General features: G+C 44.0%; 1 protein-coding gene across 3 annotated transcripts in view; it reads left to right on the top strand.

Annotated features, from left to right (window-relative positions):
• Positions 1 to 13,477, top strand: part of VPS53 (VPS53, GARP complex subunit) — a 135,176-nt gene that overhangs the window by 50,157 nt on the left and 71,542 nt on the right. For all 3 annotated transcript variants that reach the window (XM_027861786.1, XM_027861788.1, XM_027861787.1), the window contains exons 6-7: positions 1,496 to 1,611; positions 2,819 to 2,938. In XM_027861786.1, the coding sequence (XP_027717587.1) occupies positions 1,496 to 1,611; positions 2,819 to 2,938 (236 nt within the window). The remainder of the gene's footprint in view (positions 1 to 1,495; positions 1,612 to 2,818; positions 2,939 to 13,477) is intronic.

Raw genomic sequence — 13,477 nt, 5'->3', positions numbered from 1 at the left:
AAAATGAAGATGGAGATGCTGGCATACTGTCAGTGCCCTTCCAGAGGACGTTGGATGAACCCGGAGGACTGTGGTTGGGCAGGGGCCCTGTCAGGCCACTCATTGAATCGTGCCAGGGACCACCAAGGTCTCTTTTCTCAGTCTCCTTCCCATCAACCTTCTGATTTCAATTTGTTGTCCCTGTTAGTGTTCTGGCTGAGGTGGGAGTGCTCTGACTCTGAACATGCTGTTTTTTAAGCAGACACAGCTCTCATTATGGAGCTTATTTACTAAGCAGCACTCTTCTGTGGCGAAGGGTGCCCTTTAGGCTATAGTCAGGCTCTTTCCCGGAAAGACAGCACTCAAAGGAATTAATAAATGACCTGATACTTATTACAAGTGTAACCTTGGGCAAGTTGCTTCATCTCCTTGGGCCTCAGTTTCCTCTAACTGTAAAATGAAAGAGTTGACCTCTGAGGTCCTGCCAGCACTAGGACTCTGAGACTAGGGTTCTATGATTCATTCTCTTTGACAAAATAATCTTGTGTCTGCTGGTTTAGTGAAGGTTGGTCTGCCCAGGACCAAGTCAATGCCAGCTTACTCAACAAACTGACAAGCCAGTGGAGCAGAAATGCCCGAGGGAAGATATCATCCATCCTCACAAACACATCTAACAATCTGGGGCTCTCCCCCAGTTATCCTTTCTTCTCTCTGACTTCTCATTTGAGCTTAGTATGAGTGAAAGGCTCCCTGGTGACTTGTTTTTGGGGAGGAGAACCCTCAGTCAGAAGATGAGAAACCAAGTTGTTACACCTCAAACATTGTCCTGCCCCCAGATTTCTGTGCCTTGGGTTCTTTTAACCCCATCAGGGAACTAGGAAGGGCTGCTGTGGGAACTTTCCCAGCAAGTATGTCAGAAGGGTGGCCACACTGCTGCTCAACCATCCTGATAGCTCTGGTCCAAAGCGCTTTTTTTGCTCCATCCCTAAGAGTAATCCCTGTGAGTAATCTAATTTTATAGATGAGGAAACTGAGCCAGGGAAGTAAAGTCTTCTCTGAGATAACTCTCCATCTGCTCCCCCAGTCTTGTGTGTACTCAGTTATTTAGATACCCATTCTTAAGTCCCCAGGGCTTAGCACAGTTCCTAGCACGTAGTAGGTGTTCAGCAAAAGCTTGTTGAGTTACTGATAAGCAGTTTGTCCACTATCACTCGACTCCCCAGTGTTCTTTTCAGCACATCTTACTACCTTTCTAGAGTGAATTCACTATCTTTTTAAAGGGTATTTTGCCAATCAGCACAATGGGAATATTATAATAATATCTTTGAGGAGGTTTTTTTTAATTTGAAGGAGCTCCATCTTATGCTAGATGAGTTTATTGGATAGTCTTCCTTTGGCCTGGCCCAGCCTCCGTTGTCACCTTGAATCCTTTTTCAAGGGCAGCTGCTCTTGTGCTGAGATGACGCCTCTCTTCTGTGCTCTCTGATTCATTTTCATTTTGTTTTTCACCATTTAGGTTAAGGAAATCACGCGGGACATCAAGCAGCTAGACCACGCCAAACGCCACCTGACCACTTCCATAACCACACTGAACCACCTGCACATGTTGGCAGGAGGTGTGGATTCCCTTGAGTAAGTCACCTGAGCCTCTAGCGCTTTCCATTCTGGGCATGCTCAGTGCTCTGGCAATGACCCAGCCAGGTTGTGTAGGCCTCAGCGACTTCATGGCGCCTTCCTCTGTTGGCTGGACGTCTCAAGCATCCATCCACTCGTCCTTTTGACTGGGGGCTCATTTGTCCCCGGTGGACTGATGCTCCACAGGTAAAAGTGGCTGTGCAGATGCTTGATTTCGCACTGGCAGCACCCGCCTCAGCACGTTTTTCTGTGCACGTCCAGCAGAGCTGAGGGCCATTTATGTAGTTCATTGTGTGTCTCAGCACCGAGGATTGCAAAGACAGTGGTCCTAGGTTGTGATTCTGCAGCCTGATTCGTGGGACCTTTGGAAACAGCATGAAAAGGATGAGCCATTTGCAAGCTTGATTTTCTCATGAGTGATTCCAATAAAACTAAGATTCTGACAGTGTCATTTTCTTGTCTGTTGCACTCTTGACTCTCTCTTAAGCCAGCAGTGTTTCTGGTGCCTCAGTATAGCATAAAGGAAATCTAGTGGCTGTGCCTACCTTAGGAGGAGGGGGGAAGGAAGATAGGACAAAGCAGGTATGCCAGGGCGGCTAGGTGACGTGGTGCATAGAGCACCAGCCCCGGAGTCAGGAGGACCTGAGTTCACATATGGCCATTTTGCCTATGCCCTATTGGCTCCCTGGCTCGTCCTTTTGTGGTTGGTTTAATTGATAACTGGGGAGGGGATTGGTAGACCCACTTGGCTCCCCTTGGGTATTATTCTTCGGTTTCTTCCCAGAAACTGGTATTTTTCATCTAGTTGAATTCGTTCAAGCAATATGAACTTGACACCTTGGCTTGAATTTGATACTGCTCTGTTAAGTGCCTCGTCCAGGGACTAGTAAAGCATGAATCCACGGTTTGGAAATGAAGACTTATTGAAGGATTTGGAAACTGATCATTTATTCCTCCTTGCCAAGTTTTACTGTTGATTTCATGAACATTTTTTAATTGACATTGGCTCAGTTGACCTCAGTAGTCACCTTAGAAAAAGATAATCTCTCTTGGCAAGGAATGTTGACTAAAATGTGCAGTCTTAGTGTAGTGTATAAATGAATTTTGATACACCCTAGAAAATATTTCTCATAATTACAGACCAGAATAGGCTTTCCTCTGTTGGTGATATCCTGGGTCTCTTAATTTCTGATTTTCCTTGCAGAGCCATGACAAGGCGACGACAGTATGGAGAAGTTGCCAACCTTCTACAGGGTGTGGTGAACGTCTTGGAACACTTTCACAAGTACATGGGGATTCCACAGATTCGGCAACTTTCAGAGAGGTAAAATACCGTTGGAGGGAATTCTCTTCCCATAGGGAAAGGCACTTAGGAGATATGTTACAACAGTTAACTTTTCCAATAGCATGAAGTCTTCCGTGTTCCCCTTAGGTCTGTCCTTGGCCTGCTTCTCTTCTGTCTGTACTCTTCGTTTGCCATCTCGTTCCCTCCCATGGCCTCGGCTTCCACCTCCACACCAATGACTCCCAAATGTCTGTCTGACCTCTTTTCTTGGCTTTTTGTGATTGGAGACAGCCTCCAGCTGCCCCCAGAATATGTCTGCTTGGATGTACTTCAGGCTCAACTTGTCTAATTCCAAACTGGTATCTTTCCTCTTCACCCTCATCTTCCTCCTGGTCTCAGACTTTTCTCTTGGGGGCTCCTCCATTCGCTCGGTCAGCCATGTTTGAAAGGTTGGGGTTCTTTTGACTCTTCTTTCTTCCTTGTTTTTCATATCAAGTTGCTTACCCTTCTCATTGATTCTACTCCTGTAACATCTCAGAAGTCCCTTCCCTGTTCTCTACTCTTCCTACCACCTTCCCTTTCCATCTTAGGATAGACTTCCATTACTATTGCCTACTAACAGGTCTTCCTGTCTCCATTCTTATCTCCCTCCAGGCCGTGCTGCTGTCAAAATAAGCTTCTTTCCATTGCTTAAAACTCTTCAGTAACCTTTGCTGGCCTCCTTTGCCTGGCATTCAGGCCCTTGGCTTTCTGGCATTACCTATAGTTTATCTCACGGACTTTGACACGCCAAACTGGGTTATTCTGCTCCCTTGGGCCACTCACTAGGCTTTACTTCCTCTCTGCCCTTGCTCCTTTTTTATCCCTATTCCTGGGATAGCCTCCTTCTCTTCCTGGCCTTTGGATCTCCTGTGTATCTTCTTAAGCCCATCTCAAAGGCTACCTCGTCCATGAAGCCTTCTAGGTGACAGCCTGCTCTCTTGGACCTCACAGGTACTTTGTTTTAGAACTCTTTGATACACTTATGTTAACCATTGTTTATTAGCCACGTCTTAGACCGTTGCTAGACTGGAAGCTCCCAGTGGGCAGGGACCCTCTATCTCTTATTGAAAAATATCTCCCAGTTGCTACATATTGCAGGAGTCAATAAATAATCTAAATGAATAAATCAGTGAATGTACTTGGTTTGTTGTTGTCCAGAATGGATAGCTGAAGATAATTTGTTTTTTGTTCATTTCTATCTATTAATTACAAAAATTTAAGTAAATGTAGTTTCTAGGTGGTTAGCATTTTGTTTTTCTTTAATCTTTCTTATTTTCCCAAATTGTTTTTCTAAGTGAGAAAACTTGCTGTGTTATAGTTTCGTTTTTGATTTTTAAATTATTGTTGGTTTAAACTATTGTTGGTTGTACTCAGCATAGATCTTAAGATTATATTTTTAATAGGCTTGATTCTTCAGGATTAAAATTCCCCAAAATAATTAGCTGTCATTAAGATTGAGAGAGTTTTAAGGCTTTTGTATGGTTTGACACTTTCTCACCCCTTCGTGTACATCTTTTTTTCCTTAAAATCACTGCCAAATAGCCTAGATAATCAAATCAGTCAATTTATTAAAAGCCTACTAGGGGCAGGCACTGGGCTAGGCTTTGGGGATACAAAGACAAATAAACATGAGATAGTCCCTACCCTCAAGGAGCTTCCATTTTATTGATAGAGACATCAGGCACATATATGTTTATACAAAAAATTTACACAAATACAAAGTAAAAAAATTTTTGGCGGGGACTAGAGGGCAGGGGAATGATCAGGAAAGGCTTAATGGTAGAAGGTAGAAGGTAGCCTTTCAGCTGAGTTTTTCAGGAAACTAAGAATGGTAAGAAGCCGAGACAAGGAGAAAGCGCATGTCAGGCATAGGGGACGGCCAGTACGAGGACGCGGACATGGAAGGTGGAATGTTGTGTCTGAGCAATAGCCAGAAGGCCAGTTTGGCTGGACTTGTTTGACTGTGTGGAGTGGGAAGTAATGTAGAGTCAGGCTGAGAAGGTGGATTGATGTCAGGTTGTGAAGGACCTTGAACACCAAACTAAGGAGTTGATATTTGATCCTAGGCATGATGGGAAACCACTGGAGTTTATTGAATATGGGAGTGACATGGTCAGATATAAGCCTTAGAAAGTCACTTTGGCAGTGAATGGATTGGAGTGCGCAAAGACTTGAGGCAGGGACGCCGTTGCAAAGATCCAGATGAGAGGTGGCGAGAGCCAGAGGTAGGGTAGTGGCCCTACTCGTTGAGAAGAGCAATATATGCAGGAGATCTTGTGGAGGGAGAACAGAAAAGACCAGCCCATCAGGTGAGAGGGAGGAGACAAGGCTGAGCCTGAGCAATCCTCTGATGGTGGCGTCCTCCCCTCCACAGAAATCCAGGAGTTTGGAAGAGGAGGGGGTTTGAGGTGAGAGGGAGATAGTAGGACTCTCCTTCTGGGTCCTCTCAGTAGAGGAGGGCTGAAACAGTCCCTGTCTTGCCACATTTTTATAGTGTATACCACCAGTGGGCCTCTTGGGAATCACCTCACTATCTCCAGGAGGATCCCAACTTCCCAACTGGGGCTTCTGTGGCCCCTGCAGTTTCCAGAGAATGAGATGTCCTTGAGAAAAAAATATTAGTAAAACTGACCAACACATCAAGAAAAAGTCTGATATGACCCATAGCACTTCACACCCATGGACTTTTGTAAAAGGATGGAGGGAGCTGTGTTCTCACGCCTCTTCTTTAGTGCTCAGTTTCTTCTTTACATGATAGTAACATTCGGTTGTTAAAGGATTGTCGGGGTGGTTCTTTCCACTTACGTTGTTGCAGTCATTGTGTGTGTCGTCTTGCTGGTTCTGTTTACATCACTTCACTTTGCATCAGTAATGCGTCGATGTTTTCAACTTCTCTGGCTTCATCACAATCGTCATATTCCATCACATTAGTCATATTCCATTACATTCATGTACTGTAATTTGTTAGTCCGTTCCCCAATCTATGAGCATCCACTTTGTTTCCAAGCCAGTGCTGTCGAGGAAGGGGCTATTGTAAAGATTTTGGTGTACACAGAGCCATTTTTTTTGGTCAATGACTTTCTTGTACTCTGTGCCCACCAATAGACTCTCTGAGTCATAGAGTATGCACATTTTAGTCACTTTATTCGTATAATTCCAGGTTGCTTTCCAAAATGGTTATATCACTTCACACTTCCACCAATAATGCAGTAATATGCCTCTCTGTCCCTTCAATGTGCACATTCCTGTCTTTGTCATCTTTGACACTTTGCTGTATTAAAATATCTGGGTTGTTTTGATTTGCATAGGAGCATTCTTTCCTATGGTTATTAGGCATTCAGTCTTTTCTGTAGACCCTCTGAGGAGGCCTATCTGATCACTTCTGGCTTATTTACAGGGATTTTTGAGGTGGCAGGCAGTTATTTATGTTGGGGGTGGGGATCCTTCCCACTTGGCTAATTCTAGAGGGCTTTAAGTAATCACCAGAGGCAGCTGTTATTAGAAAATTCCTTGAATAATTTAAGCATCCTTTATTTCCACCAACACAGATGGAAACCCTTCCACTCTTTAATAAGTGGTCTTTCTGAGATGCTGTAGTTGGATACATCCATCCCTTGGTAGCCAGATGTTCTGGTGATGAGCTTTACGTCCTCAGAGCCAAGACAGAGAGATTGTTGCTGGCCCATCCTGCTCATTAGGGCCTGTCAGAGCTCACACTCGGCTGGCATGGCCTTTGTGAATGCAGGAGGGTCCTGTCCACACCATGGTGAGGCGGACACTGGAGAAAGCTTCTGGTGGAGGATTGGAAAATTGCCTGGCATAGATGGTGTTGGTGACGTTTTCTTGGATGTGTAGACAATTCTCAATTATTCCCGTTAATGGATGTTTAGTACACATGGCACAACACATGGGCAGTGCTCTTTGGCAGCCTTTCCCCTGTCCCAGCCTCAGCTCCAGCAGATGAATTTGAGAGAGGCTTAGAGAGAGGTTTGATTAAGACTTTCAGAAGGGGATGGGGAAAAGGGAGGTCTGTCACTTTAACATTTCTTTCTGTTTGCTTTAATGCCTGTTGCATAAATGGCTGGGATGAAAATGCAGACACAATTGTAATTAACAGGCAGATGAAAACAAATTTTGTGGTAAAGAGGGAAGCAGGGGGTTGGCATCCAGCAGTGAATCTCATCGTCAGCCCTGTTCTCTCCTGTCAGGCCAGGTTGCTGCAGGCCTCTCTATTTGGGGTTTGAGTAATGCCATGGGAGTTTCCCCTTCCTTACTCTCCCATCCTCTCCAGCCCTTCAGCATTGCTATTGTCCGTCTCAAACAGACTAAGCTAGTGATGGAACTGAGAATCAACACAAAGTGCTTTGAGAGCTACTGAAGGAAGGAGGAAAAACCGTAGGAAACATCAAAGAGGGGTGGCAGCCTCAGGGTCCAGTGGGCAGCAGGCGAGAGGGGAGCCCTGTAGTGTGTCCACATCCTTGTCCATTGCCTGTTTGACATTTGTGTCCTTGGGCAAGCTTAAGCTTCTTGAGGACACGAGCTGTTTTTATTTTTATCTTTGTATGTCCTGGTTTATCACATTGGCTGGCACATAGTAGGTGCTTAGTAAATGCTTAGTAATCATGGAACCCAGGTCCTCTGATTCTCATGTAGCATTCTTTCCTCTGTGATGTCACACTTCTCTGTATCTTCCCTGATTGCCCTAGTGGTTATTGCTATGTTTGCTTCTTCAGATTACCGTCTATTTACTTATCTGTGTCCTAATATCACTCTCTCACATTCTGTTTCCTTGAGGGCAGACATTTTTTATATCCCCAGGGCCTAGAGTGTGCCTGGCACATAGGAGGTGTTTATATTTGAGAGGCCCTGGGGCAGTAGGTTTTGGTTGAGTCACTTTGCTGTAATAAGTCATAGGGTTTGGAGGTGGAAGGGACCTCAAGGGCCCCCTCATTATGTAGGTGAGGAAACTGATACCTTTAGAGGTGAAGCGTCTGGTCCAAGATCACATCAGGGGTAAGCAGCAAAACCAGGTTGTATACGTAAGGTAGGGCTGCTGTCACTGCATGGAGCTGCTTCTCTTGAAAGGAACAAAGCATTTTTCTGTGAAGAACACAGAGAAGCATGGAAAGACTTATATGAACTGATGCAGTAAACTAAGCAGAACCAGGAAAACCGCATAGACAGTGAGCACAGTAACCTAACCGAAGAACAAAAAAAGCTAAACAGCACGGAGGCCTTAGCATGACCACGCTTGGCTCTGACCAAGAGATAAGAAAGTACACTTCCCTCCTTCCAGGGGGAGGCCTGTTGGTACAGAGCAGGGTCACAGTCATGTGATTAGTTTTGTTGATCTGCTCTTTTTCTGTCTGTCATTCTTTATTATAGGGGATAGCTTCTGTTCAGGGGAAGGCAGGGAGGAATGTATTTGGAAATTAAGATGATGTAAAAAGCAAGCGATATCAATAAAAATTTAGAAAAGAAATACTAAGCAAAGGTGTTCTCTGTATAACATTATTCTTCTCAAAGTCATTTTCTAATATTAATGCATTGCACCCAAATCTCTGTATGATGGCCCCAAATACAGTTGTAAATTTATAACTTTATTACTTTGGGTCTATCTACTCTACAATGCTGTTTTGCTGGAACTATTATTTTTTTTTTCTTTTCCCCAGTTTTAATTAAAAAAAATTTTAATGCTGTCATTTCCAGTGATAGTATAAAAGCCCCTTCCCCTTTGAAGCAAGCCATCTCTTGTAACAAAGAATAAGGAAGAGGGAAAAAAAGCAGATCAGCCAAACTGATCAATACCCAAACAGTATTGGGGCTGGTAGCCTATACAGTGTCCTATACGCTTAGGCCCCAACCTGTGCAAAGGGAGGGAGGGAGGTCCATTTTTTTCAGCCTGTCTTTGGGGGTCAAGTTCGGTCATTATTATTGTGAAACATTCAGCTTTTTTTTGTTTTGTTTTTTGTTCTTTCCATCTCCATTGTTGCTGTCATTGCGTATATTGTTCTCCTGGTTCTGCTCACTGAAGTAGTCTTTTCATGGAACCAGTTAAATAAATTGAGCTGGGTAAGTCTGTAGGTCAGTGCTCCAAACACTTGTTAATGTGTGGCTCTTGTAGTTCTTTGAGTTCTCATGGGAACCTTCCTCAGTGCAAATCCCTCTATGCTAGTGAAGAATATGTGGGATTAAATAATGTCAGAAAGAATGTAAAATGGCTTTGGAGGAGGGGAGGCAGTGGGGGAGGGGTCTGCTTTGAGATCTCCTCTACTATTGCTTTTTTTGAGGTCCTGGAAGTTTAAGGGAAGCCCTGGCTTCCTATTTTTAGTACCATCCCTGCTGAATTTTTCCCCTCCTATGTTTACGTAATACTAGTCTCGCCATCTGGTAATGATAGAAATGGCCATTGGGGTCAGGGAGGAAGGGGCGTCGGACTGACTCTGGAGTAACTAGGTCACTGCTGCCTTAATTGTAGAAATCCTAAGTAATGGTTTGTTGTGCTCACTGTGGCTTGGGAAGAGGAAGTGGATGGGCCTTGATTTGGGCTGAGCGATTTCTTTGGACTCTCCTGCTGGAAAATGTTTAATATGGCACTGAAGGAAATCTTTTTTGAATTCTGTCATTCCATTTCAAGTCTTAGTGGCTTAGGCATATCCAAGAAACCAAATGTTTCTGGGAATCAATCAGCATATGCAAAGAAAGAGCCTTGTAATCTCCTGAAAACAGATACTTTTGAACTACAGACTTCTTAAGGACGCTCTTTAAAAGCCAAAATGAAGGAAGACTGGGGGAGGTTGGGGAGGTAGTGGGAGAGGGTCTGGGTGGGAAGAGTCAGGAGGCCTGAGTTCTAGGCTTGGCCCTCCCACTCACTAGCTCTATAATCTTGGGCAGGCCCCTCGACCTCAGGGGGTCCTGTTTCCTCTTCTGCATATGAGGCGCCTGGACTCCATGGTCTCAGAGGTTCTTTCCAGCTCTAAGATTCTGTGAATCTGTGATTTTGAGTTAAGACTCTTATAGAAACTGGCCGTTAGAACACGTAGCGCCTGAAGTGACGTTTCTGCTCCCTGAATAAACGCTTCGAATTTTGGAAGCTCATTTTGTTCACTGGTGAACTTTGTCAGCGGTTTTCTTTTGGGGGAAGCCACCCACAAGGTAATGAAAGGGGCAGCCTGACTTTCTCTGCTGATGTCTAACTAGCATATTTTCATAATTTCCTACCACCCTGTGCTCCGTCTCTTATTCTTCCCTCTTCTTTTGGAAACTGATGGCGTGTGTGGGAGAAGGTCACCCTTTAGCAGCGCAGAGGCCACATCTGTGTTTGGCCCTTCCCCCACTTCAGAGGCCCAGGAGGCTGCTGTTCAGCCCTAACCTTCAAACAGCACAGTGAGTCTTTCATTCTCAAGTGTGAAAAATACTGGCATAACATCACTTGATTATGCCAAACCTATTTGGATTATTGGAGGAGATCTAATTTATTTTCCTTGGATCTGGTAAGAGGATAATTTCTGTTGCAGCCAGGAAAGGTGGCTGGGTTAATAGTTAGCATTTACATAGCACTTTAATGTCTGCAAACAGCTTTACAAATGTTATCTCAGATGATCCTCACGACAGCCTGTGAGGTCGATGCTATTATTATCCCCAATTCACAGATGAAGAAACTGAGGCTGAGATTAAATGACTTGCCCAAGGTCATCTATTTAGTAAGTATCTGAATTTGGATTTGCGCTCAGGTTTCTCTGACGCTGAGTACAATATTGTGTCTAATGGGTAGAACCTTGGGCTTGGAGTTAGGAGGACCTCAGTTCAGATCTAGCCTTCACTTAATAAAATCTTGGTGGATGGATTGAGCTCTCTATATGCAGGCCAGTGCATTCATTTTTATTGAGGAGGGAGTTTGAATGTGTCGGGCTAAGAATTTGCCCTTCAGAGTTTTTTCCTTCTTTCAGATATAACCTGATTAGACACTTTATCACATAGGAATCTAATCACCTGGAAAATAAATGGAACCCCTGCTTAAGTTCATTGACCCCCCCCCCGCCTCAGATCTTGGTGCAGAGGAAATTGTTGCCCCTTCCTATTGAATGGCTAAAATAGGAAGGGAATTTGGAGCATCATTCCACATCAGTCACAGCTCAACCAGCAGGGTTTTTTGTGTGCCTGTCTTTCCTCCATCCATTCCAGCTCTGACTCTTTCCATCCTTTGTCTTCTTTACCACTTTGGAAGGAAGGAAATAAGACTTCCGAGTTGCTTCAGGTGACTTTGGAAACAGGGATGCAGTGAAGCTTAATCTCCTCTGGTACCAGATGCTGGCAGAAAAGTCTACACAAGAGTGCTGTCATCATTAAAGAGTGTCTAGTGATGGAGACTCTGTGACGTTGAGGTGTTAACTGTCAGGCCTTCCAAGTGGTTGTGCCTCTAGAAGCTATGTAGAGGATGCAGGTTACGCTTCTTGGGGGAAACAGGGGAGTCACGCCTCTAATACTTTGACCTCCCTTTCTGTATTCTGGCAGGGCCAAGCCCATTGTTGGCTTGAGTTGTCCACCCCCAGACCTATTGCACAGGCTTGCCGAATAGGATAGGTGACAGATGGGGATTGGGCCCAGCAGTGATACACATGACAGCCTTAAGAGTAGGAAGCTGTTCACTCTCTAGTAAGTGATAGTACAGTGCATGGAGCACAGGGTGTGCAGTCAGGAAGATCTGATTCAAATTTGACTTAAGACACTTACTAGCTGGGTCACCCTGGGCAAGTCTCTTAACCTCTGTTTGCCTCAGTTTCCAAAACTGTAAAATGAGGATCATAACAGCACCTACCTTATGGGTTGTTGTGAGGATCAAATGAGATAATATTTGTGCTTATTTCCATATTCCCTTCGCCTCCAGCCTGGTTGGGGCTCTCCCAGAGGGTAGTTTTCTCCTACTAGCTATGGAAGTGACTATATTGTTTATGCTTTTCCAAAGGGGTTGGGGGACAGGAAGGGAGCAGGTAAGGAAAGTCCCTGGAAATTCTTCCCTAGAGCCTTTTGCTTAGCCTACCTTCAATTTGATTCGTCGTATATTTATTAGGTGCCTCCTGTGAGCAAAGTAGATGCTAACAATATAAAATATAATTGCAGTAATGCTTGTTACTAAAGGGGGAAAAGTATACGTACCCGAAGTAACTAAGACAAATAAGTTAATAACTGAATTCCTTATTCATCATTTCTTAGGGTGCAGTAGCATTCCATTAGATTGTGTGTGTGTGTGTGTGTGTGTGTGTCCTGGCTTTCTGTCTTCAGCTTCCTTGGGTTATATACTCAGTAGTGAGATCCTTGGACCAAAAAGGTTGTGAACAACATAGTGACTTCTCTCAAATAATTCCCTTGTATTCCAAATAAAGTCATATCTCTATCAATAGGATATTTAGTGTGTCTGTCTTCTTACCAACCATTCCAGACCTGATTTTTTTCCATCCTTTCTCCTCTTTGCCATTTTGGAAGGATTGAAATACAACTTCAGAGCTGCTTCAGCTTATGCTTCTCTTATTATTAATGATTCAGAGCATTTTTTTCACATAGTTGTTGCTAGTTTGCATTTCTTCCTTTGTAAGTTATTGATATTCTTTGTTGAGGAATGGCTCTTGGTCTTTTATTTGCATCAATCCCCTTTAGATCTTGACTGTCAGACTTTCCCCCCTAATCCATAGTTTCTCTGTTGATTCTCTCTGTATTGATTTTGTTTGTGCAAAAACTTTGTCCGCTTGGTGTTCCTGAGAAGTCTCTCCTTACATAGATTTAGTTAGCAATAGTTAGCAATCTTGGGCATTTCTAGTCCTTTTTGACAAAGTGGTAAAGAAGAGGTCATTGGTGTCAGTAAACCCATCCATGAGTGTGGTTTGAAAAGTTTTGCAGATAGTGGAAAAACCCTGGAAAGTATTTAGGATAAGACATAATTATAACTGTACCAAGGAAAAACAGGCTGCTTCAGCCGCCCTCCCCTTCCTTCTTCAAAAATCTCAGGTTGCCAGGCCCAGCCAGTCTCATAGTTTGAGCCAAAGAAATTGTGGTTTGGGGTTCTTAGCTGTTATTTGAAACTTACTGAAGTTAATGCAGAAAAAAGGGGTGGAGATAAAGAAAGGGAGCAGACTTTTTTGTGATGTATATGGAGAAACTGACCTTAGATACACGGAGATTTCATTCTGTGTTGGGAGACAGCATCAGTCTCTGGGCCTTTTGTTCCATTGAAGCTTAGTGTGATAACAGTTCACATTCATATAGTGTTGTAATTATGGTTTATGAGGTTGAGCCAGTATTCTGTCATGGAGAGGGCGTTGAATTGGAGTCCGAGGACCTGGGTTCAAATCCCAGCCCTGCTACAGAATATCTGTGTGACCTTGGGCAAGTCACATCACTTCTGTAGGCCTAAGTTTCCTTCTTTGTAAGATGGGAGGGCAGCTAAGTGGTGCAGTGGATAGATTACCAGCCCTGGAGTCAGGAGGACCTGAGTTCAAATCTGGCCTCAGACACTTGACACTAACTGTGTGACCTTGGGCA

Source organism: Vombatus ursinus, unplaced genomic scaffold, assembly GCF_900497805.2.
Source record: "Vombatus ursinus unplaced genomic scaffold, bare-nosed wombat genome assembly UNPS02014768.1, whole genome shotgun sequence".
NCBI classification, from domain to species: Eukaryota; Metazoa; Chordata; class Mammalia; order Diprotodontia; family Vombatidae; genus Vombatus; species Vombatus ursinus.
This window is presented reverse-complemented; position numbering and strand designations above follow the sequence as displayed.